The 24,473-nt window shown below is 45.6% G+C and overlaps 1 protein-coding gene across 1 annotated transcript; it reads right to left on the bottom strand.

Annotated features, from left to right (window-relative positions):
* Positions 1-2,138: 2,138 nt before the first annotated feature.
* Roe1 (grpE protein homolog, mitochondrial Roe1) lies at positions 2,139-19,766 on the bottom strand. Its single transcript, XM_077687704.1, has 3 exons — positions 19,610-19,766; positions 14,237-14,378; positions 2,139-2,703 (listed from the first exon to the last, which is right to left on the bottom strand). Exons 1-3 carry the CDS (start codon positions 19,705-19,707, stop codon positions 2,275-2,277), a joined length of 669 nt encoding a protein of 222 aa, XP_077543830.1. The 5' UTR covers positions 19,708-19,766; the 3' UTR covers positions 2,139-2,274.
* Positions 19,767-24,473: the final 4,707 nt, after the last annotated feature.

The raw sequence follows: 24,473 nt of genomic DNA on the forward strand, positions 1-24,473 counted from the left end.
AGCTGCGCAAAGGCACGCTAGCAGAGAAAATACGCAGGCGAGTGCGCTTTTTGAGATGGAGGGTGACCAAGGGGAGGAGCTACAAAACGAAATGCCACTGCCGCAGTTCAGATGCAAAGAAGAGCTTATAATGGATGAAGTATGTGCAGATACTTTTCAGTGCAGCACATTCAGAGCACTAACAAAACCTCATTCACTGCCTGTCCAAACAATACGTTGATTTCTTTCTAAGAAAACGCACCAACACATGCATTTTGTTTTTAACGCAGATTAAACATACCACCTTGAAACACCCCCCCCGAAGGGCTGTTTTTTTTGGGGGGGAAGGGGGGGGGGGCAACCCTAATGGAAGCGGTGGATGGCAGAGCTAAAGACAATAGAACAGCTTTCAGAGCCTTAGGTGTGAAACGGCTTCACTGCTCCACTTAGGAACGCTGCCAGTAACCAAGAGCACGTTTGCAATGCCTCATCCAGTTCCTGTTGGATTGCAGCATTCGGATGCTGCATGGAGTCATCATTTCAACTCTGCGTTTTAGGCACCTCCCTCCTAATACATCATTGCTAGCATCATGAAACATGCAATGTAGTGGGAGAATTAAAATTTTGGCTTTAACTGTTAAATATCTCAATTAATAAAGCATTGTTTGTTGCCAAACAAGAGCTGAGGGTGCTATAAAAGGTTAAATCTCTTGAATAAAACAAGGCTGTGCATCGTCTTCATGGACCCTTTATTCAGGCTGTCAATACTGACAACTCTTCCCACTGGAATCCAGTATTATGAACTTTGTACCTTGATAATGAACTCACTCATTACATCATGTGTGACATAAGTATTAACAGTAATCCCTCATGAACTCGAAGTCGTAAAATCCACTGCAAAGTTCGAGATAAGTAAAGCGAAACGCCAAAAATTTGTGGCCAGGTCACTGAAAGAAGAGCTAATGCTGATAACAAAAGCTCCACTGCACAGGGCAGCTTTCATAATAAAAGCAAAAAAAGTTTGCACCAAAAACGAATTTTTCTTTTGCGGAAGAAAGAACTGCATGATGCTCGCCTGCATTGCCTTCGCATGTAGCCCCAGAAAAGCGTTCTCCAGCTGCTCAATGCATCACCTCGATTGTTGGTTGCCAGCACTATATTCTACCTTGTTGCCAAGCGGGCGCAGCATCTTTGTTGTTTCTGTCGTGGTAGGCACTTCTCAAGGTTCCTATTCATCCTCGTGATCAGCTGCATCGTCCACAGCTATCTTAACAATGTAGGTGTCGGACAGCATTGCGGTAACAGGAACATCAGCCTTGTACAGCATAAACTTGCCGTTCCCAACCGTGTATGACACGTAGTGGGGACTAAGCGTTAGAACGGAGACCTTATCAGCTGGCTGTAGCAATCTCTGCCCTGTATCCCCTCTGTCAACATTTTGAGATGTCCGCGGTCCCCCGCAGGGCGAAAAAAAGTTTCAACTCAAGCGATATTTCGAGATATCCAAGTTAGAGTTAATGAGGGATTACTGTATTTCCTTTCGGTTTTAGCTGCTGGACCTAGAGGGGTCGGTACAAAATAAGACTTTTTATGTACAAAGTAGCTGCTTTTTGGTACACTAAACAAGAAGAGGAAGAAACCAAAGCGAGCTCCATAAAACATTACCTTTCTGCTTGAAGTATAGTGCAAGCCCTGTGAACTTATTACGAAATGATAATGGTTCAACAAGCAATTACAATGAAGCAAGAATTGGAGATTTGCACTGGGGGGCAAGTAACAAATTTAAATTTTATTCCTGCCACACTTTGCAGTCACTCCAAACAATCTTCAGATGGTTCCCCAGTTCCTAAAACAGGCACGCTGTCACACGGACCCGACTACAAACAGGGTTGCAAGCTTCGTGGCACAATCAATTCTTTTTTCATGCATCAGAATGTATCGGTGCACCAAGAAGCAGGTCTTATAGCAACCTTTCCAACACGACACAGCAAAGAAAAAATTCTGAAAAAATAGCTAAGACACTCCCCATACTAAATACAAAGCTGGTACCTGACATTCGACATCTTCAAAAAGACCTCAGCTGGTTAAACGAGCTACTTGCCAATACCACTTCCTCGTTTTTCTTGAGCGGTGCGTGCACTTGGAATGATCAGACAAGTCCAGAGATAACAGCCTACAGCTGTCTGGGCTGCTTGGGACCTCATCGCTTCTTTCGCGTGCCTGAGCATTGCGGCCAAGAAGGTTGCAACCCTGGCTACACAGTGATGCCGAACTAGATTTGGACGTCCACGGCCATCAGGTTCGCTCAACCACGCCAACCATGGCCGGGCGAATGGTGCGGTCCTTGAGCTTGTAGCCAACTTTGGACACCACAGCCACAGTGCCGGGCTCCTTGGTGGCGTCGTGGTGCACGAACACGGCCTGGTGCTCATTGGGGTCGAACTTCATGCCCACCGGATTAAGCTGCGTGAGTCCGTGGCGCCGAAACACTGTCTGCATCTGGGCCTGCGTCATCTCGAGGCCCGTGTACAGGTTCTGCAGGTGTGGGTTGTCGGGGCCGACAGCTTCCTTGGGGACGCTCGACAGGGCACTGCCCAGCACGTCGGCCACGTCCAGCAGGTCCTTGCAGAACTTCTGGATTCCAAACACCCGCGCCTCGTCCACCTGCTTCAGCATCCGCACCCGCAGGTTCTCATTCTCGGCCAGCGAGCGCTTGTACTTGTCCTGCGTCAAGAAAAGGCAGCAGTCAATGAGCAGTCTGGCATGAGAAGCCAAGCAAGAACAAAGGCAGGGAAAAGGGGTTCAAGCACCAATACTTTGTGCAGTGCTAATCAAACAAGACTGCAACTCACTAGACGTGCTAACAGCACCACCACACCACCAATGCTGTGCTATTCCATGGCCAAATTGCCATTACAGCATGAATATTCATTTACCCAAAGATCCTTCTTTTTTATTTTTGCAGCATATTCGCAGGGAAGAAAAGAAGAAGCCAATTACACGTGGAAATAGTTGCAATAAGATTGCATTAAAGCAGGTTTTATTTGAAATGCCTGAAAAATCTTGATGCCCTGTCCGCAGCTGGTTGTAACGGATGTGTGCACATCCTTACTCAACACAGCTTGTGCGCTTCTTGCTGCCTAAACTGGGCAATTCATGCCACAAGGCTAGAGTGGAGACAAAGCACCAGCATCCCCAGCTGTTGCCACCCACTGCAGAACAAAGGCCACCCAGAGCACTCTCCTAGGCCCAAGGTATGTGAAAGTTCAAAAGAAGCTTCCAGTCAGCATAATCTCCACTGAAAGCTCCATGCTCTGCCACTCGCATTTCAACTGATTGTGACAGCATGTGTGTTCTGACAAAAGAGTTCTAATTCATGTGCCCACAAGCTCAATTTATCTTCCCATTACTGTATAGCATCCTCTGCTTGACAAATTTCCCAACGAATGAAGCTGGAAGTGGAATGAAAGCTGCAAGCCTATAAAATAAGTTCTACCAAAACCAAACATGATTAAAAATAATGCTACTACATATATGCCAATTTTAACCCAGAACATTATTTCTCCAGCTATAAGTACACAACTCCACTTATGAATACCATCCCAAATGAGCTAAACTTTTTTGATACCACTACGTTACTAGTTATTATGTCTGTTTTGGTGGCACAAAGGGTTCGGGACCCAAGAGGGCAAAGTATATGTTAGATGGTCTTTTAACGTTTGAGGGTAAAATAACTACGAGATTATTTAAAGTGCAAAGAGCACAAGGAGCCTCAAAACATGCACCTTGCATGCTGCTGCCCTCAGAAGCGAGAAGTACTGAGGGCTCCCTCATGCGAGCCAAGCTCTCAGTGCCTTTTTTATGTAAGCTGCACGTGTTGAGGGTCACGGCACTCTTTACACTTCCTTATGAACATCCTTGCAATTGAGGGCATGTTATCCAAAATGCGAGGATGGTCATAATGAAAAAAGAAAATAATGGAATGAAAGTGTAAAGAGCGTCATGACCCTCGACACATGCATCTTGCATTAAAAGGCATCAAACCCTGGCTTGCACGAGGGAGCCCTCACTACTGCCCTCGCTTCTGAGGGGATCTGAGGTTAAACACAGTACGAGGTAGATGTTAAAATTCTGTACTTTTAAGGTATGAAAGAAGTGTATTTGTTAAAAAAATATAACCGTACCCACTAAAAACAGTGAGAGGTATAGAGGAATTATGTAAACACAAAGTTCAGGAAAGCGCTGCCATCTACCTTCCTTTCAGGCTGCTTAACTAATAGCATCTTCGATAAACTGCACCAGTGCACACCAGTGCGCCTATTCATCCCCGATAAACCGCACCGGTGTGCACCATTGGTCCTCGATAAACCGGAGCGCATCATCGCGGGGCAATTTTTGGTTGCTTCACCGTGCACCAAGAGAGTCGATGGGGCGGCTTGGTGCAATCCCAGGATACATCGCGAACGACGCCGAGGACGCGGCTTCCTCCGCCGTCTGCTGCAGCGACGGCGCATCGACGCACTCGTGTAAGGGTGGAAGGAGCTGTATATACTTGCTGACAAGGACGACTTGCTTGCGAAATAATCGGGCAACTATGCGACAGGCTCCAAACTGGCGGTAACAACGGCCAGAGATTGTAAATGAGGACGGGAACTTCGTGTACTGCAAAGAAGGCTGCATGCATTGCCAGCCAAATGGGAATTGGCATTCATTTCGTTTGATCGAATTATCACGAACAGTCACTGGAGTGCCTATACCATGAAGACCTACTTGCTTTGCTGTAGTGGAAATGCGGAACAAAACAGACACACGCATTATGGCTCTAATGAAGATGAGAAGCAGCTTGTATGTAGCTATGGAGTGTAGGTACATTGTCGCACGTGTGACGGATATGGGTTGTGTAAACATACAATCATTGGCCTTCAATAAATATCACTTTCTAGTAGCGCTGTGTCTCATTACACTGCTGTATTGCCACTTGTGAACGTTTTTATGAGTTGCTTTTTTAGCTTAAGAGATGGCGCTTGGGTAGAACCGCTCCGTTTGTCCTCGATCAACGCCCCGTGCTGGCACGCACCGTCGTGGGGCACTGTGCATCACGCCGGTTTTTGGGGCAACACCGGTGCGTGTTTATCGAGGTCGCTATAAGACACTGAGGACTCACAGCCACCCTCCAGATTTGCTGCAGCTTGGTGGCCATGTGCCATTCAATAGATAAGAGTGCGGCTTACTCTCAGACTGCATCCGTTTTGTTTGTCTGTAGGGTATCTACATAACTGTGGTTTCATTATGTGCAGTTTGTTGTCAGTTTGTCTGTCCCATTCTTGGTACAATAGTTGGCAAAGTCGTCATCATAGGTAGTACGGTTTCACGTCCTAATACGAAATTTGTGTGACACCTGCGCCAATGTGGAGTGTGGCTACAGCATCATTCTGGTCTGCAAATTTCGTTGCCCAAAATTCCACTAGGTCCAGGGACCCAGCACACTGTTTTTGTACAGTTTCTCGTATAGGCCAGCACAACCACTTTAGGCTCCCTGAGCCAAGAGCAGGTACAATGCTTAGAGTGGGGGAGACACTTATTTGCTTTTTGCTGCGAAGCATTGCTAGGTATTGGGTCAGTACTTTTAGCACTTCGATGCTACCTTCTTCTGTGATTTGCATGAAATAAAGCTATACCAACTTCCTTAGATGATGCAAAGCCCTTTTTCATGATGCACTCTCAGTTATGACACATTTTATGCAAGTACTCTCCTTCACAATTAGTCCCAGCCTGTAAGCTCAGACGGGTAACTTTCAGCCTGTTCCTGCTAATGCAGAATACTGCAATGGCAAGCCATGTCGTAGGCCTTCTCTATTAAAAAAAAAAAACGAAGCCTTACAATATTACCAGTGGACCAGGGCACCTCTGACATATTATTTAGTGGCAACAAGATCTTTGACCGAAAAGCCCACCTGGCAGCTATAGAAGCAACCATGGTATACTAAAAAGTATGTGCATAGTCCATTGATCATCGTTTCAAACAGCCTGCTCAGGCAGCTGGTCAGGGCAATGGGACAGTAGCTTGTAGCTCAGGTAACATCTTTCTTTCGCTGCAGTACTGCAACGACAATTCAGCCTTTTTCCCATGCCCACAGGAAGCCTCCGGCACACCGCCTTATTGTACAAGAAGAGGAGAGTACTGATGGTGTCTGTGTGGAGTTCGTTTATTATTGTGCATGTTATTCTATCTGCACCAGGCACTGATATGCAGCATGTGCTCGAGGCTACCACCAGCTCCTGCAGAGAAAATTCAGAGTGGCATTTTTTTGTTGTCATGAATGGGCTTTCCTTCAGCGAACCCTTGGTACTGCAGAAATGTGTGTATTAGGAGGACCTAGATACGTGTTCAAACAATAATGTCTTGAGCTTGCCTAGTCTTCAAGAGTAACACCAATGGTGCTGACGAGGGGTATGTTACGGGTCGCTTGTACCCCCAAGTTTCACATTCTAGGCCACACCTTGTGTTTGTCCGAGTATGAATTTATTGATGATACAAAAAATTTCCAGCTGTTTGTCATAGCCAGGCGGCGAGTGCGCCTTCCCATCGTCTAAGCCCTCTTGAAAGTCATTCAGTTCTCCGCTGTTCGATCTTCAAAGAACTGTTCTCTGCTGTTCTATCTGCGTAGAACTCCCGAGGCTTTATTCTGAGCCTTTCTTGCAAGCGCACACTCCACCAAGGCCTCCGAAGACTGAAAGTGGTACTGGAGGCCTGGGTAATAACCCTTCAGGCAGTACCGATAATATGTGCCATGATGAAACTACAGGATTCATCAAGGTTCATCCTGTACATGTAGAATTGTTTTGTTTTTTTCTTTGCCCAGTCAACCCCAGCCGTTTCAACCCCTTTATTCGAAATAACGGTCGGGGCATATATAAAAAAATTTGAGGTTTACTCGGAAATGGTCACTTTCAAAAGGGTTAGTGTCCGCGTCCTATGGCCAGATTGATGAAAGAATAGGCGCAGTTTGTTGTGCCATAGCATGTTGGATGTTTTTATTAAACAGACAAGCTCCAGACAACAAGAGGAATCTTTTGATTAAGCGGCCCAGGCATCTCCCCCTTCAGATCCCCTCAGTTCACTGTGAGCATTAAGGTTGGCCACTTATATGGAATGTACTGAAAGCCCACCTATCAGGGACTCAAATGTGGTAATCAGGAGGAATATATGAGCAGCAAACTGTTATTAACCTAAAAAAATGACAGACCGGACAGCCATGACTTCAAAGGCAGAGAGTAACTGAAAAGATTGACATAGGGCAGATTACTGCATAACAATCACTACACGACCAGCGGAGTGGGTGCAGCTGTCCCTGTCTCTAAATACTGAGTACTGATTGAGAAATTTCGTATGTTTACTGTTGAAGTGTGTTCAGGATATCTGATTAGTGGTCATGAAGAATTTCGTAAACATATCTAGGTTTCTCATTAGGCCCCTACAGTTCCTACTGTATAATGCTTTGGGCTAACGTAAATGTCTAAAGAAGAATTAAGCCGTTGTCTGTGTATGTTTTGAATAGGTGGTTATACCAACATCACTGAGCCTGAGTCAAGACCCGTGACCTGCGCAGCTGTTGGTGGTTTTTTACTACAGCCAAGACTGCCAATTTGCTCCCTTGCCAACCGGGTCACAGGCTGAAGTGGCGCGATGTCTCTGTTGTCGTCTGAACGGTGTGGAAATTACGAGATGGTGGTCTACAATCGACACACCCCGCAAAGCATTTGGAGTCCTGCGAGCAGCAGGTCCCTCCTCCTTCCGCGATGTGGTGGATGCGGAGGCGGACGAGGGGTCTCCCGCCTCCACATCCAGCGAGGTTTCAACGACCGCAGTCTGTGTATTGGTGACTGATGCGTCAATCCCGATGTTTTTCCACTTACGTACAACGTTTGCAAGCGCTGCAAGTGTTGCAACAGCTGTCTAGGCTGCGAAGAGCAGCACCTCGGGTTGGAGGGAACAAGTCAGTTTCTCTGACCTGGGTGGCCCCGAAAATTAGGTGCTGCCTTGCCCCTCAGCGGGGCATGTCAGCAGAATTTCCCAAAGGAAGCAGTGCACGGCATTTAAATGCTTCAGCAAATGGCACATTTCGTATGACTTTCCCGTTAATTATTCCTTCAGCAAGAGTGAGATTAAGTTGAGTGGAGTCCATCACAGTTCCAGCTCTTGAACTATGTGGTTTCGAAGTTGTCTGTCGAATGGTCATGTCCAGAGCACTTAGCATATGTTTGCTTCTCTCGGCACGTTGCCGCCATGCCCCTACCGCTGACAGTTGAAGCAATGTTGTGGGTTAGGGATGTATGCTCTAGTATTACAGCGGATGGAGCCTGCAGTAACAGATTCTGGCAAAGTGCGACGATCAAACGTTAATATGTATGGTGTTTTGTCTTATTCTCAGTTCCATCTCGCCTCACTGTCATGTATCAAACAGCGGTTGCTCCCTGCTCGCACAATATTTCAAGAAGGTCAGCCTGTCTCACTTGTCAGTTCTATTCCTGAAATGACCCTTTGACAGGTATTGGAAGGAGTGAGGCTGGCACTTGACCAGGACACTGACAGCCACCATTTGCATTTGCAGTTTCTATCCCTTCACCTTTCAACTCATCATGGTAGGTCACGACTTGGGAGTGGGGGCTAGGGGTCCGCAGTGGCGCCACTCAGTCACCAAGATTACTCTATTAAACCGAGTGGTGGGTACCTTCAAGGGTAGACACCCAATACAGTGTAATCTCGATGATACGATTCTGGGTGATACGAATTTCGGGATGATACGAAGTTCTGAAAAGTCCCGGCGAAATTGCATTGTTAGCAATGGGAAAAATTTCGGCTGTTCCGAACGGACCTGCGCGGCTCGGCGGATGATACGAACGAGCCGGCGAGGGGCCCGACTGCCAAACGAGCAAGTGACGGCTCTCTCTCCCCTCTTTGTCGCTCTTTCTCTAGAAACGGCCGGGCCGTTGTTTTCTGCTTGCTGACACCGCCGCGAAACCCCGCACACTTCTCGCGGCGTGGCCGGCTGCGGCCGCAAAGTGGCGAGGCCGCTCGAGCGACCGCTCCTAACCGCTCTTTAAAATGCCGCTCAAGGCAGACGCTAAGTTGCTTGTGCGGTAAAGGAGCAGATTATGCATGCGAAAACGGTACTATAAAACATCATCCACGGCGCTAGTGAAAGCGCCCATGAAATATCTGCCGGGGTGCTAAGCCTAACCATCTCCGGCGGAGCTAAGCCGGCTGTCTTGAGCGCTTCGCAAGTCGTCAGGCTCCTCCATCCTGCCGCGCGCGTCGTGCGTCATTTTCTGGTTGAGGTAGGAGCTACCGCGGGCGCAAAATCGACGATACAGGCGTGAAAATACAGTGCGCGCAAAGCCGAGGTGTGCGAATCGCGTGCAAAAACGCACCATGCGGTTCACGCTTGACTTGCGGCATGTAGCGAGCTTGGGCACCGCGAGTGAGGTGACGAGCGCGAAGCGTTACGCGCTCCAGAAAGGACTGCTTTGCGATGTGGGGGTAAAAAAATGCAGAAGAAAATCACGAATTTCTTCAGGCGAAAGTAAAAAAAGAAATACACGAAAACTTTTTTCAGCGCTACATTTTTTTGGTCTGTATTGGTTCATACGAATTTCGGATGATACGAATATTTTTCGCGGTCCCGCGAGATTCGTATCATCAAGATTTTACTGTACCTGCCAAAGGGTCATTTCAGAAATGTAGGTCTTGTATCATTTTGTATGTAATTTGGTCTGCTCCTGAAGCTCAGGTCTTACAAGTGCTCCTGGAGGGAAAAAAAGAGTTCAAGGAGTTGTTGTGCTTGTTGTCATGTAACGCCTATCATTTAGAGGTCTTACTTTATTGGATGAATGTGTGTGTGTGTGGTGGGAGGAGCTAGATATGTGTTCAAAGTGTTCGGCTAAAGTGTTTGCCTAGTCTTGTAGTGACTCCTTACAGCAGCTGACAACAGATAAAATATGCTTTTTGTCCAGTTAGCTTTTGTATCCTGTTTTAAGCTCCCTGACCATCTGTGTGCGAATTTATTATTGTTACGAATGACCTCCAGCAGTTGGTTTTGGCCTCATGGCAGACACACCTTCCAAGTGCTTAGCATGCTTGAAGCAATCAGGCTATCTGAAATTGGGTATCCGCGTGGAACACCCCAGACCTTGTTCTGAGCTTTTTGTGCGCACCTACAATCCTCCTGTCTTCAAGGACCTGTGTTGTGAATATGTATTTTAAGGGTGTTTAGATCTATATCATGAATTCAGTTTTGGACTAGTGACACGAAGAAATAGTCAGTGCTGAGGCACTCCCTCTGTGCCTGTGAAAAGGGCAGAGACAGCAAAACATCCAGATCTGTACCTAACGTGTGAGGAGCCAAAGCATGCAGTCTTTATGATGTCGGCTCTAATCAATGCTACCAGCACCAGCTGCGAGCGCTACCGGTGAATGTTGGAGCTGTGTTCAGGCCCTTTGCACCCACAGTCCTTCTGAGGGCTGACAAAGCTACATTGGAATGAACAGCACCGCTCCCGATGATGGTCGCTGCCATATGCACCGCAGGTTCCGCAAGCGCTGTAGCAACATGGTGGGCTGTAAAGGGCAGCTGGCAGAGGGAGGGAGGGACCACCAAAGCTCCTGCAGTTGTTGCAGAAGTGGCTGGAGGTCGCTCAGTGAGGGAACAGATAGTAACATTAAGGTTGCATTGCACCACCACACCAACCAGATGCTGCCCCAACAGCCGGGTGGCATCTGCATAGGAGGCGGCCGAAAACATCTTGTGCTTGTGGCGTGACTTTGGGACAGTGAGGTCCTCTGTGACCTTTATGTGGATTATTTCCATTCCTTTTTTGCACGTTAGACAGGATCTAGACAATGGTGCACATTGTGGCAATTTGGCCACGTTGTTATGGCGATCTGACAGTTCTCAGACAACTGATCATTGTCGCCGCATTTGACACATGTCAACTTGCCATGGAAAGCGTGGGTGCCATGGCCACACTTCTGGAATTTGAAACAATACCTCGGATTTAAATTGTACAGCTGCACCCGGCAGCTAATACAATACAAGCTACTGTCACTGTTTCAGGCATGTAGGTGCCACCCAAGGTCAGAGATGTGTTTTGCGAAATTTTTTTGCCGTCTCTTTGTATAGTGATTCTCCAAACACTGACTGCTCCCTGGTCCTTCATGGCTCAAAGAGGTCAGCTTCAGTCTTGCTTAGTTATTTTTTGAAGATAACATCTGAATGGTGTTAGGCCTGTGAAGTGGGGTTGCTGTGACAAAAATGTCAATGACTTCTTCATACTTAAAAGTAGGTTGTTGCTCTTATTTTTCCGCACCACCTCACCAAGAACGTCACCAAACGAGTGATGTGCAACTCCCTCCCCACCCAATTGTCTATGTATTTTGCTCTAAGGAACCCTGATTGCCTAGTGATTGGTTTTATTGCATCGGTAGAATGAACTACAAGGAATTTGGGGAAACTGGCACATGGTCTCTCAGTTCAATTTCAGTGTGGCTTCTTTTATAGGAAAATTGGTTACTAGCTAGCATGTGTTTCGTCTTTTCTTTAGCTTCGTACTGAGCATAGTCCTTCAATGCTTTTTTTGGTCACGGAACTTCTGCGTAATGCTATGGGAGAGCTTCATATGCTGACCAAAGCTCCCACGCAGGGCGCGGCGAGTTACGAGGCTTGGATGGCTGCGGCCACATTAACAGAGCACTAGGTCACGATCTTGCTGCAGTGTTTGTTGTGCGATATAGTGACTACAAACAACGCGACAGGTGGAAGTGAGCCATTCCACAACAGGAGCTGAACGCTTTCAGTTTCAAGCCGAAGTACGTGCGTGTGTGTGAGAAACATTTTGACTCCACGGATGTTATTCGAGCCGATGGTTCGTAGAAGCGGCCAATCTGTGCCTCTCCAGCGCGAGAAGCCCAAGCTCCGCATCCACGCCATCCCCCGGATATTCGAAAACCTGCCGGCGTATCTGACGTAGCCCAAGACACGCTTGTGGTCACGAAGGGTAAACCCTACCTGCACAACGATGTCGGTTGTCAGCTAATGATGAAACAGGAGCTACTGTACGTATGATGCCTTCTATGATATTTGTAGGATGTCTCATTTCCCTACATCCATTCTGTTATTGCTACTTCTGCAGCACAGCCGTTGCGAGCTGCCCAATATGCTGTTTTCATTTCTTTAGCGTTTTTTTTTCCCCGCTGTTGATGCTCACCTTCCAACTGCAGATTTCTATTACTATTATATGACTGCCTCACTAAAAAACCACGCAGACGCAGCACTACACCAACATACTATGAGGCTGGATTTGTACACCTATCTGATCAGTGCAGCAGGTCACCCAGAGCATGTACACCCCTCTGATTCCGGTGCTAGTTAACTCTATCATCTAGCCGGCACATGAAAGTCTAGACAAAAATGAAAAATGCCAAATGCCTGCCCTCCCAAAGCAAAACTTGGCTGTGCCTGCCGCAACTAACGAACATCGCAACGTGCCATTGTAACATGTGTGGTCTTGTCTCTATTTTGCAGCTGAGCTACGGGACAATAACTGACACAAAAATATGCATAGTTTGCTGGCATTTTTACTGGCGGAAATAAAGAGCAGAAAAATGTAGCCGTGTTGCCGATGAAGAAACAGCCGGCCAGCAAGCGTCGAAAAAGGCCAGCGCAGACTTCTCATTGACAGGGGCGATCCTAGCAGCAGCTTTTGTCCCTGAATGAAACTTCATCCAGAGTTTCATGACCAGAAAAGCATTAACTCTTTCGGGACCGCTCCATAGGCCATCAATCACATATGATCGAAGGTTTCACGAGCCTGCAGAATACAAATTTTCACTCGATGGAACACCTAGCGACATCTAGGAGATAGTTTGAAAACTATAGTTTTCTCTTTTGTGAAGTTTCTTTTTTTATCGCCAGGCGGCAACGCATCAGATATTTTATTCTGACGGGCAGTGGTTTCGAATGTAAACAAACAAGGCGTCATACTCGCGCGAGCGCGATAAGAAATCCGCCTCATCTTGTCTCGCATATCTTCGCCTTCTACTGTGGATTTTAAGGATGAGAGTGGCAGTGAAGAGTCGGAATGCGGCTTTAGAGATCGGATTTCAGCTCGAGTGAGGATTCAGGTGTCGATCAGCCTGGAACATCAAATCGCGCTCAAAGGTGGGTGTTGGTTTCGGTTTCAGTTGTCTCTGGAGTAGGTATGTGCGCTTGAAATATGTTCTAGCTGGTTTATATTTGTTCGCTAGGGTGTTAACTACCTATGGTGGTGATCTCCTGCCACCATCTCAGAAAGGGATCAAGTTTTCGCCGAGACGAAAGCCCGGCGTGTACCTGGGCGACGACGTAGCCATGGCCCTAGTGCCAAAGAGATCACGCACAAAACAAAAAACCAGTTACACCTAGCCGCATCAAACTTTCGCGATGAAGAAACAAAGCATTGTGTTAGATTTTGTATATCCTGAAATAATTTTATTCTTTTTTAATATTTTTATATTTACACTTTTTTCTATCTTTTTCTGTAGTTTTTTTACGAAGTTCTTACTTTAAGATTTTTTCATGGTTCTATCGTTAGTGTTGAAGTAAAACTTGGTATTGTATGTCAAAGAACATATAATTAGCTGCATTTTGGTATATGCTAAGGTAGGATGGTGCCTTTGCTTTATGTAATAAAAAATTTGTAGCGAGACCTCACTTTTTCGGGCGGTCCCGAAAGAGTTAAAGGACTCTGTCCTGAGCGAAGTTTGCTAAACACTATGAATTCTTCGAGGGCCAATCATTGGGTTGGGAGAATTTAGAAAAAATCATGCGGCATAAAATAGAGCCGGGTAGGAGGTATTTTGTCCGTTGAGGCTACCCTAAAACTCCGTAAGTTTCTGGGGGTCTCTGCCTGGTAAACAGAGCTCATCGGCCGAACTTTGACCAGGGCTTCGAAGGCACCGTTAGTGGTTTCTAACCCCCACCAATGAACATATCCCCTCAGGGGGCATAGCTTATGTTTGTGAGCTCAAGGTATGTGGTGCCGCCACTCACTGTCACTGAGATTACTCAACGTGCCCTGTGTAGGGATATGCCTACTACCATGGTCTTTGAACGTGCTACTACATTGAAAAAACGCAGATCTTAAGCATAATATAGATAAAAGAATTATGTGAAATTACACACTGAAAAAAATTCTTTCTCGAGCGGTTGCAGAAACTTACATCGATAGTCTTGATCTGCTCGAGGAGCTTGCGGTTTTCCTCTTGGCACGCCAGTAAGCTAGGGTCGACTGGAGGCTTTTCTTCTTTGGGCTCAGCTTCTTGCTCGCTTGGCGGCGCTGTGGTGGCGGTAGAAAACAGCAGTCTGAAATGAACAACAGCGCGTAATTAGGTCGGGCTGGGGCACCACACGGAAGGAACTTCCGAGCTGCAACGTCAAAGGGTGAACAGTTGAAAACTAAGGGCGGTAACATATGTACTGCTTAAAAATGCAAACAAATAATTTGATGTAAAATAAATCACCAGATATCCTTAGCTTTATTCCTTATTCATGCCAATGGCAAACAAAATTTATGCTTAACCCCTCTTTCGAAGAAATTGGCCAGAAGCCAGAATATGACTAAAGGTGTAGTATTCATAAACACACGTGTGATCCTGGCATGAATGGGATGACCCAGCAGGCAACATGTTATCTAATGGAATGCGGAATGTTTTTCTTTCATCAAGAAGACGAGCAAGGGTGTCTCACTCAACCTACTCATCCATCCCTATCCCCCTGCCCAACAGCTGTTATCCCACTTCCAGGCTCTTCATTCCTTCGCTACTTTAGCAAAGAGAGGGGCGATTGTCATCTTGATCCCATTCATCACTCCGCAACTTCACTTAGTGAGGACCAGGTCATCCCCCACCTAGTGAGGAGGAACTTGTAGTGATGGTTAATCCGATGCGTCACGACGTACGTGCACATGGTGTACGTGTCTATTTACTATATACTAAAAAAAACTAGTGGTATAAGCGAGATTCATAAGGAAATTTCGGCAGCAGCATATGTAACGATAACAAAATTATAAATTAAAAAAAAAAGGTCTGCGCAGCACAACTGCATAAAAGTGTTTCAGCCTTAGCTGGTAACACCTTAGATGCAGGGTTCATTTGGCGGGATAATTACAGTGGATGGACTATACGACAAATGTAGATGCAGGAGGCTCGATTTTTTGACAAAGTCAGGCATAACATGTCACATTCCGCAATAAACATTTTTCCAAGGAGACCTTACGCACTCAAGAAACAGCCCTACATAGCCCATATCCCACTCTTAGCAGTGAAAAACCATAACAGTTAGGTTAATATAATAATAAAAGCAATAATGGAGTTCAATGCTTACATTGTCTATAACTCGCAAGTGAAGTGAACCGCACAAGATAGTCTGTATCTGGCACGTGAAAATGTAGAAAAAAAAGTAGCACCAACTTTGCTAGCTCTAATTCCACCGTGCATAATTTACAGCCCCACCATATGCGTCTGGCCAATTCTAGGGGCTATGTTTGACCTATGGAGCTCTTGGAGCTGCAGTTGTGTCGTAAAGCTAGCTTAGACTAGGGGGAACAAGTTGAAAGCTAACTAGGTGGTTACAACTTCGTGTAGAAGAGGCGTGTCAGGCCTCTTGGTACACCTTGTTTCTGGGTAAGGTTCCAATCACAGCATCAATTGGTAACCAGTTACTCTAATTTCTTAGAAGCAATACTGACCACCTTTATTTCTTTTTAAATATCTTTATTGATGTCAGTCATTCATTTATGGATGATATTGTAGGTAGTCACATGCAAAAAATCTTTTACATGAGGCTTATGAAGTCGTCAATGGAATTTTTATTTTGCACCAAGGAAATTAGTACATGTTACACAATTCCAGGAGGAGGTCCCGAAGCCTCAGTGGGGATCTCCTACTAGTTTGTGTGTGTGTGTGTATATATATATATATATATATATATATATATATATATATATGACAGAAATAAGGGTTGGCAGTCAAGAAAACCTCGGAAAGCAAAGGGGAGGATGTGGTAGGTCATTGAAACAGATAAAGAATTTGGAAAGAAAGAAAGTGGAGAAAAAATGCCCGCCAGGTGGGATCCGAACCCACGACCTCCAGAATACCGGTCTGGTGAGATGACCACTACGCTACCGGCGGGGCTATCTTCCCCTCCACTTTCTGGGGTATTTATGTTAAGGTATTTTTGTTTCCTGGGCTTGGGGGGTGGTAGCCAGCGCCACTCGGACTACAAGGGGTGAAGGGGACCTTCTTTTCAACCCCCGGGACATGACTCGAGTGTCTTTGACATGTCGAGAGTGGTCGACCAGCGTTGAAGCCTCTTAAGCTCCCTATGGCACCAAGACTGCCAGAACAGAGGCCCTCGCTATGTATGTAGCGAATCAGAATAGAAAATGAGGGGCTCGTTGAAATAAGAGAAATAAGGGTTGGCAGTCAAGAAAACCTCGGAAAGCAAAATGGGGGAATGAGGTAGGTCATAGAAACAGATGAAGAATTTTTTTTTTGAAACACAGGAGATAGCACCAGCAAGCTACAGGCCCAAAAAATGAGCTAAGAATTGCTAACAAGACATGAAAACCTAAATATCACCCACAAAAAAAGCATAAAAATTACACAACAAAAAGCAAGAACATGATTTGAAGACATCAACATACGAAGTGCAAGAAAAATCAAATGAATCAAGCCTTTTAAGCAAGCTTGTCTAATATGGTGTTTTCAGTGCAAAGCTTATTTTTCCACATGAACCAATAACACTGCTACCATTTGCAGGTAATTTAATTTGTTTTGAAGTAGAAGACTTGGGGAAATACACTGGGGGAAGGGTATCAAAAAAAAAGAAAGGAGTGGAAAGAAATGTAAACATTCTACTAGAGCTCAGGGCAGGGAAAGAAAGAACATGACATGCACCAAGCTAATTTAAATCGATTGATTATGAGGTTTAACGTGCCGGCGCTACTCAGGCAATGAGGCACATTGTAGTGGAGGGTTCTGGGCTAATTTAATTTAGGCTAATTTACATCAGTCACAAATAGTAGGCACTTGGGGTATTACAGAAAATTTAAGACAGCTGGAAAGGGGACTTGGCGGACCTGCTTAATATAAGAAATGAATGAAAGCACGTTGACGATGCATTTCCTAATGACCGAACGCACACGAAATCAAAAAAGGGGAGGCTAGTAGTGTTACAGGAAAAATGAAAAACAAAGTAACATTCACTCATGTAATATCAGTAAAACGGAGCCTGAAAGCCGTTGGAAATGATTTGTTGGACATCACTTGCAAAGGTAGGTCTAGAAAAAAAAAATAGTATTTTGTGTTTTCTAGACCTACCTATACTATTTGTTAATACTAGTATTTACTAAATAGTATTTTTTATACTAATAGTATAAAAAATACTATTTGTGTGTGAATTTTGTTCACACACAAATGTGATGCTTTCTCATGCTCAGCCTGTCTTCACTGCACTGCTATTATGAATTTCCACACCCCCAATAATTGCAGGGGATAACGCTCATGGCACCCACAATGAACATTTTAGAAAGGACCTAAGAAGACTGGGAGAACTAAGTAGTGAATTGCAACACTTTGGATATATCCCAACACTTTGGATATATGCCAGGGTGCCCACCACAAACGCTATAGTCAGCTTGCAGCAAATTGAAATTCGGACTTTTGAAGAGCTACGGATAAATCTTGGTTAAGAGGGATGTGAGAGCAAAGCTACCGGTTAATTTAGACCACCTGGGTTCCTTACCATGGTGCGAAACCTCATGCTTAGGGGGGCATTTCCGTATTTAGCTTCAATGGCCAGGAATCACACTTACGACCTTGAGCACAATGTGCTAACAGACTACACTAGAACGGCGGGTGCCTGTGACAAATGATAGAGACATTTTATAAAAGCCACCAAAAACTCTAGAAAGCCTTCACTGTCTGCAGAAAGCTTGTGACAAAGTCCCAAAGCAAGAAGTGTGGAAGAGCATTCATGTAAGGGCTCCTTCCTGCTGTATGCAAACTGAAGTGCTCCTCCTGAAGAACATTCCTTGCTTCAGTCATTTTCACCTACAGCCCGGAAAGAGCCCAAACAAGGACACTGATGTGGGCATGCAAAGTGGCAAGCAAGCTAAGCTCAGGTCCACAAGGGTGGCATCCAAGCAAGCGTAACAATAAAAAAACCTGCAATATGAAGTTGAACAACAAAGATGGGATGAGAAATGGCAAACTCCTGAGGAGCTAATGAAGTTGGGAGGGGGGCAACCCAAGAAAATGTGCCAAGGCACCACTGAGAACGACCTCGCAGTCCAAAGTATTAAAGAGTGGGTAACTGATAGGTTGAAGTAGTAAGCATTTATCAGAAGGTGCGACCCTTATCAGATATAAGCGATAAAGAAGGTGATTTTTTATATGCAGCTTAAATCCGCAGCGGTGGCTCAGTGGCTATGGCGTTGCGCTGCTAAGCCCAAGAAAGCGGGTTTGATTCCCGGCCGAGGCAGCCGCTTTTCTGGTAGAGGTGAAAAGCGAAAACACCCGTGTTTTCGATATTTCGGCGCATGTTAAAGATCCCCAGGCGGTCAAAATTAATCCGGAGCCTTCCACTACGGCGCGCCCTCATCGCCTGTGTAGCGTAGGCTTTTAAAGCTTATAATACATAAATTATATGCAGCTTTATCCCTTATAAAGGTTAAAGCTGCATGAACAAGAAAAGAATAATTAGGTGCGTGTAGCTGTCAGCAAAGCAAAGACAAATTCATCAGAAATTAACGTGTGACATCACATACAACACACATCCCAAACTAGAAATCCGAGATCGGTAACAATGATTAGTATACCATATATTTTGAACTCATGCTCTGGATAAGCAAGCAATGTGTGCACAGCAGTAAGTGTTTTGTAAGAAATTACATACGTCGAAATGAAATTAATCTCAAATGTCCACCACGCTGTCTGGGCTGAGCAAGTTTCAGAAGACATGACCCAGCCTATGCGATGCGGTCATGCTTGACTGCATAAATATTATTAAATAAGTATGGAGCAGTTCCTAAATGATGCCTTGTAGAGAAGATCGCTATGAAATACAACCTGGAGCCCCGAAACAGCACCGGCATGTTTAGACCACACAAATGAAAAGTACCGATGATAACTTGTCATTCAAGTTCCACTTTTCTCCAGCTGAGTTTCGCGAGATTTTGATGACGTAACGTGCCCTAATATTATCAATTCATTCATGCACAGCAAGGAAACAATCTGAGTGCACAGAAAATTTAAGACATAGAAACCACACCGGGCAACACGTGACTACCAAAGGCACAACCGTTTCCTTCCTACCAACAACAAACTAAATCAACCTGCGCTCACCTATTACAAAATATTCACCCCCAAATATGACCCCGTAGTCAATTTTATTCAACCGACAAAATCCCCCGGTGTCGGAAGCAGTATCATTGCATCAGTGCACGGACCATTACTACTGCGAAAAGAGCTACACCAGAAGGCGTACTGACAGTTCCGATTACCTCAGATACAAGACACTACCTTTAAACTTACCTTGACGACAAGGGAGCGTACGATTTTGCGTGAATATACGAGCTTAGTCGAAATATTTGTCGAAGCATGGGTGAACACATGGCAGCGTGGGGCGCCATTTTTTCTGGACAGTGACGTCATGAAAGTCTCGGCGCGGGCGAGAATGCGCGTGATGCGCTGCCGCGGCGCCATCGAGCGTAAGGCAGGAGACACGCCAAAAGTTGTTTTTTATTAAACCTCCGAGAGGTCGCAGCAAGTCAAAGCGTTCACCACTACGCTACGTCTAGCGCTCGGGTCCCGCAGGGCAACAAGCGGTTGTTTTGAAAAATCCGTCTGCCGCAAATGCACTTGCAAACAGAAGCATGTTCTGTGACAGAAGTCTGGAGAAACGACGTCTCGTGCTCACTGTACTCGCGCCATCGCCTTCCTGACCCCCTCTACTTAAATTCGTTCACATCATACAAACATTTTCATCAGTGTCCTTAAGTATAATTTTGTGTCCTTTCTGGCTTCGTTATTTCTCTCCAAGTACAACTTCCTCAGTTATTTGTCCGCTGAACCTTATTTTGCTTATTTTATTGAATTAGGTAGCAGGCTTGCCTGCCCTCAGGAGAAAGGCATTTTAGCTCTACGGCGGGGTCCCACCACCAATCGCCGGCCGCTGGTTTTCTGACAAAGGCAGGGAAATATAAATGCAGGTGAGGACAACATTTATAATTCACAGTAGGGACTATCAGATGTTCTAAATTTATCCGCATTTTTCTTGTGAAGCTTCGGCGCCTAAATTTCTATTTGAGCTTTGAATGCCAGCTAATCATGGTCTGTAATTTCTACACAATGCATCAAAGCCTGAAGCTGCAGCGTATTTATCACGCGAGCTGCGACTTACGCAGTGCTTTTGCCCTTATATACCTGTGCACGAGGCCCAGCTGGGTTCATACAATTAGCGCTAAATCCGCTATATTTTTTTTTATTTTGTAAGATCATTTTTCTGTTTGTTTTAGATTCCGTTCGACCAATTATCTTTATTTACGCTATATTATAACAAATAAACATGTTAACATTTTTGCAGGGAATTATTTTTGGGAGTTTTTTTTTTAATTTTTGGCTATGTTCCGTGCGAAAGATGTATGGGACACATATTTTTGATCTCGTAAGTTCACTTTTATATATTTTTTATTTCCTATGTTCTCTGTTTTTGTTTTTTAAAATTCCGTTCGGCCAGTTTACGCAATTATAATCAGTTATAATCACTAAATATGTTAAATCGGCCAGTTATGCATTTCTGTGCAAACTCAGGGCCTCACAGCGTTTATCCGTCTTCACGATTTTTTATTCGTGTTTCTGTCATTCCTTTCCCGGATCTGTTATTTTTGTCTTTGTTTTGTGGAGGATCTGTATAAGGTGCATATTTGTGACTTCGTTCGTTCACTTTTAAATTTATTTTCTACTTTCTGTATTTTTGGTTTTTTAAAGTTACGCCCGACAAAATATCTCCATTTAGGCAACTGTAGCGATAAAGTACGTTAACTCCGCCAGGTATGCATTTCTGTGGAAATTCAGGGTGCTACTGTAATGCTTTGGCCATGGTAGAACCCGCCAAATAACGCTACCCAGCCTACTGAGTTGACTGAGCTGTGTGCTCTCGAAGCAACCAACGATTGGCGCCATTTTTTAATTGCGGTTTATGGCATTAAACGAAAATTGCGGGGATACATTGAACTAACGCAAAAAGAGAGTGGTGGTATATGGCCGGCCCATATCCACCGATGTAATTTGAAGGGGGGGGGGGGGGGAAGCAGCGCCTCGAAGGTGTTAGTGTGTGTGTCAAGTTCTCGACTCTTCCAACGAAGGGCATGACCATAACAGGTGTTCCGAATCAGCATCTTCGGCAGTGAGTGGCAAATAAACTCTTCATAAACACACCCGTGCCAAGACGAGAAATGGCGCGAAACGCCTCATACACAGCGGCCCAAGCTGGCCCAAGGGACTGGACGATGCATTAGGGTCACGGAGCGATATTCTTGCTCCGTGATTATGGTGCCTCAATTCACGCGCGTCCGCCGTACGGCAGCGCTGGTAGAGTGAACTAGAATACTTGGGTAGTGGAAAAAGCGGCGGCTGCTCCCCACGGCGCCCTTGAAGCCAAACGTGTTAACCGCCGCGCGTGGCGCTGGTGTGCCCCACCCTAGGAGATCCCGAAGCGGCGCGCGTTGATCGACGTGCCGCTATGCTGCTGTTCGTCGATTCACGCTGTGTTTTGACGTTTTTTAACCGCTGCACATGGTCTTTTTTGTGTGTAATTGCAAGAGGAGCCTTGCAGGCACTGCACTGATCCTTAAGTGTTCTTGATTCTGTCATTTATTGGTAATACGGACAGGGTGTTATGCGTGCGACGGTCATGGCCATGGCTCATGCAGGGCCATGGCTCATGCAGTTTGAAAGTATTGTGCAGTATTGTGGGGTGGGACTGCACCCCTAATAAATTTATGTGATTGCTAGAAATATTTTATATTTGCGATTTTTTTTACCCTGTTTTATTTGTTGAGTTCCTAACTGTTCATAATTATCTTACGTCTGCAAGACGTAGGCAGTACATTTCATGAACTTGTGCATTTCTAAAGCGCTAATTATTTTATGTTAATGGGTAACCAGCGTTCCAACGAACTGTGCACTTTTAAAATGATCGCGCGATAAAGTGCGCCATGTGGTGATTTTCTTAGAACTACGTACGCTTGCGAATGTTGATGCTTTTCGCTGACTTGAGTGAAGTTTTTAAAACGTATCGTGTGTGTTGCGTGAAAATTAGTGCATTGCAAGGGCCTGGGCCAGGTAGCACGCATTTTCTCGGGCCCGGGCCAGGCTCGGGCTTCAACAAAAATATTTTGGGACGTGCTTGCCCGAGCGCATGCATGCAGTGTCTTCGTGATGGTTGGTGCCAAAAAGTTTCCGCATTGATCATTTAGCTTAAATGAAAAACAAAAAAATTAAAGTGAGAGGTCACTGCGGCGCCGTTAAAAATATCTTTCGCTGATACTATACTCAAAAAATATTTTCTATGTCAGGATATATATATATATATATATATATATATATATATATATATATATATATATATATATATAACGAATCAGAAAATGGGAAATGAGGGGCTCTGTGAAATAAGACAGAAAATAAGGGTTGGCAGTCAAGAAAACCTTGGAAAGCACAGGGGAGGTAGTGGTGGGTCATGGAAACAGATGAAGAATTTTTGGAGTCAGAAAGAAAGTGGTGAAAAAATGCCCGCCGGGTGGGATCCGAACCCACGACCTCCAGAATACCGGTCTGCTGCGAAAGTACCAGGCCGGTTGGGTCGGTGCGCGCCCACCTGTTGGGCGCGAACCGACCGCGGAGAGAGCGCGCGATGCGAGCGGAGAGCACGGAGAGTAGGCGAGGATGAGCGGGGCTGACGAGATAGCGCGGCGATGAGCGCGTTCCAGCCTCGCCGACAACCGCCTTTATCACGCCGCGATCGCGCCGACAGGGCGCACCTGCGAGCGATGCGGACAATTACGGACGCCAAGAACGGGTGACATCGTGAGTTAAAGAAATGCTCTGCATTTAAAAAGAACTGTAGCCCCTCAGAGACTGCCCCAACGCACGCCTACCCGCCGCTACCCGAGGCGAAAAAGCGCTCGGGCGGGGCACGTGAGCGCCACCGCGCGGGGTTGACACGAAGTACGAAGTGCCTCACTCGGCGGCGGCCGCTTTTTCCACTACCCAAGTATTCTAGTTCACTCTAGCGCTGGGGCCCTAGGGCCCTATTCTCGACTGCACAAATTGCCGGCATTTCGCCCATGTTTTTTTTGCGTAAGCACGACGTAAGCAATCAGTGACGTGCTGCACCTATAGCTATGACGACATGCAGTGTAATTTGACGAGTCACTCATAAAGATCGCTACCAAGGTATCAAATATTGTCCAAGAAATATATAAAAACACTTGTCATGTACTATAAAAATTAAGACGGTAGCTAAGGCTGACAAGAAAAACACATTTCTGGAGGTCAAATTTGGCGCCAACACCACAAGGCGATCGAGTAACGTTGATCCAAAAGCGAGCGAAAGGCGGATGTCGAGCTAAAAAACATCACACAATTTTTTTTTACCGTATCTATTTATTTCTTTCAATCACTTTTATTAACATAGCTGGGCTCTTTGCTTCAATGCAAGCTTTGTTGCGTTATCGCCTTCCCTGCCGCCACCGCCGCCACGCCATTGTCTGCTCCTATGTTACAGGTTTATGGCGTGTCACAGAAAAAGACGGCCGCGACCATCGCTTCTATGAAACATCAGAGCAGCGAAGCGCTACGCCTGATAACCGCGGAGCGCACCGATGTCGCCGATTCACTCATTCGTCAAGCTCGACTGCAATCAGCGCTGTAATGAACCAAATAGTCACTTTTCATTGTTATTTTTCTCGCAGTGTCTAGAGTTACGTCCGACGGAACCCAAAATTGAAAACTAGAGTTACGTCCGACGGAACTTTAAGCCAGTTTCTAGAGTTACGTCCGACGGAACTCAGAATTGAAAACTAAAGTTACGTCCAACGGAACTTTAAGCCAGTTTCTAGGGTTACGTCCGACGTAACCAAAAATTGAAAACTAAAGTTCCGACAAGAGTCCGACAAGAGTCCTGGTCCGACGGAACTTATTATTATTATTTATTTATTTACAACATACTGCGGACACTAGGTCCAAGCAGGGTGGGCGATACAAGTGAGCACAGTTCAACAGCAATACAGCAGCCCTACTTTCGTCCGCCCTTGTCGTCGCAGTGGCACGGTCCAGCAGTCATGCATCGACCTAACCCTGGTGACGCAGCGGTGCGCCTATTCCTGGGAGACCG

This window comes from Haemaphysalis longicornis, unplaced genomic scaffold, assembly GCF_048455015.1.
Source record: "Haemaphysalis longicornis isolate Haplotype H1 unplaced genomic scaffold, Haemaphysalis longicornis Haplotype H1 scaffold_1, whole genome shotgun sequence".
In the NCBI taxonomy this organism is placed as follows: Eukaryota; Metazoa; Arthropoda; class Arachnida; order Ixodida; family Ixodidae; genus Haemaphysalis; species Haemaphysalis longicornis.

Excerpts from the sequence above, each read along its gene's own strand:
- Roe1 (XM_077687704.1), bottom strand. The coding sequence starts at position 19,707 with ATGGCGCCCCACGCTGCCATGTGTTCACCCATGCTTCGACAAATATTT. Across the intron at positions 14,379-19,609 it reads TACGCTCCCTTGTCGTCAAG|ACTGCTGTTTTCTACCGCCA; the intron begins GTAAGTTTAAAG and ends TGTTCATTTCAG. Across the intron at positions 2,704-14,236 it reads AGCAGATCAAGACTATCGAT|GACAAGTACAAGCGCTCGCT; the intron begins GTAAGTTTCTGC and ends TTCTTGACGCAG.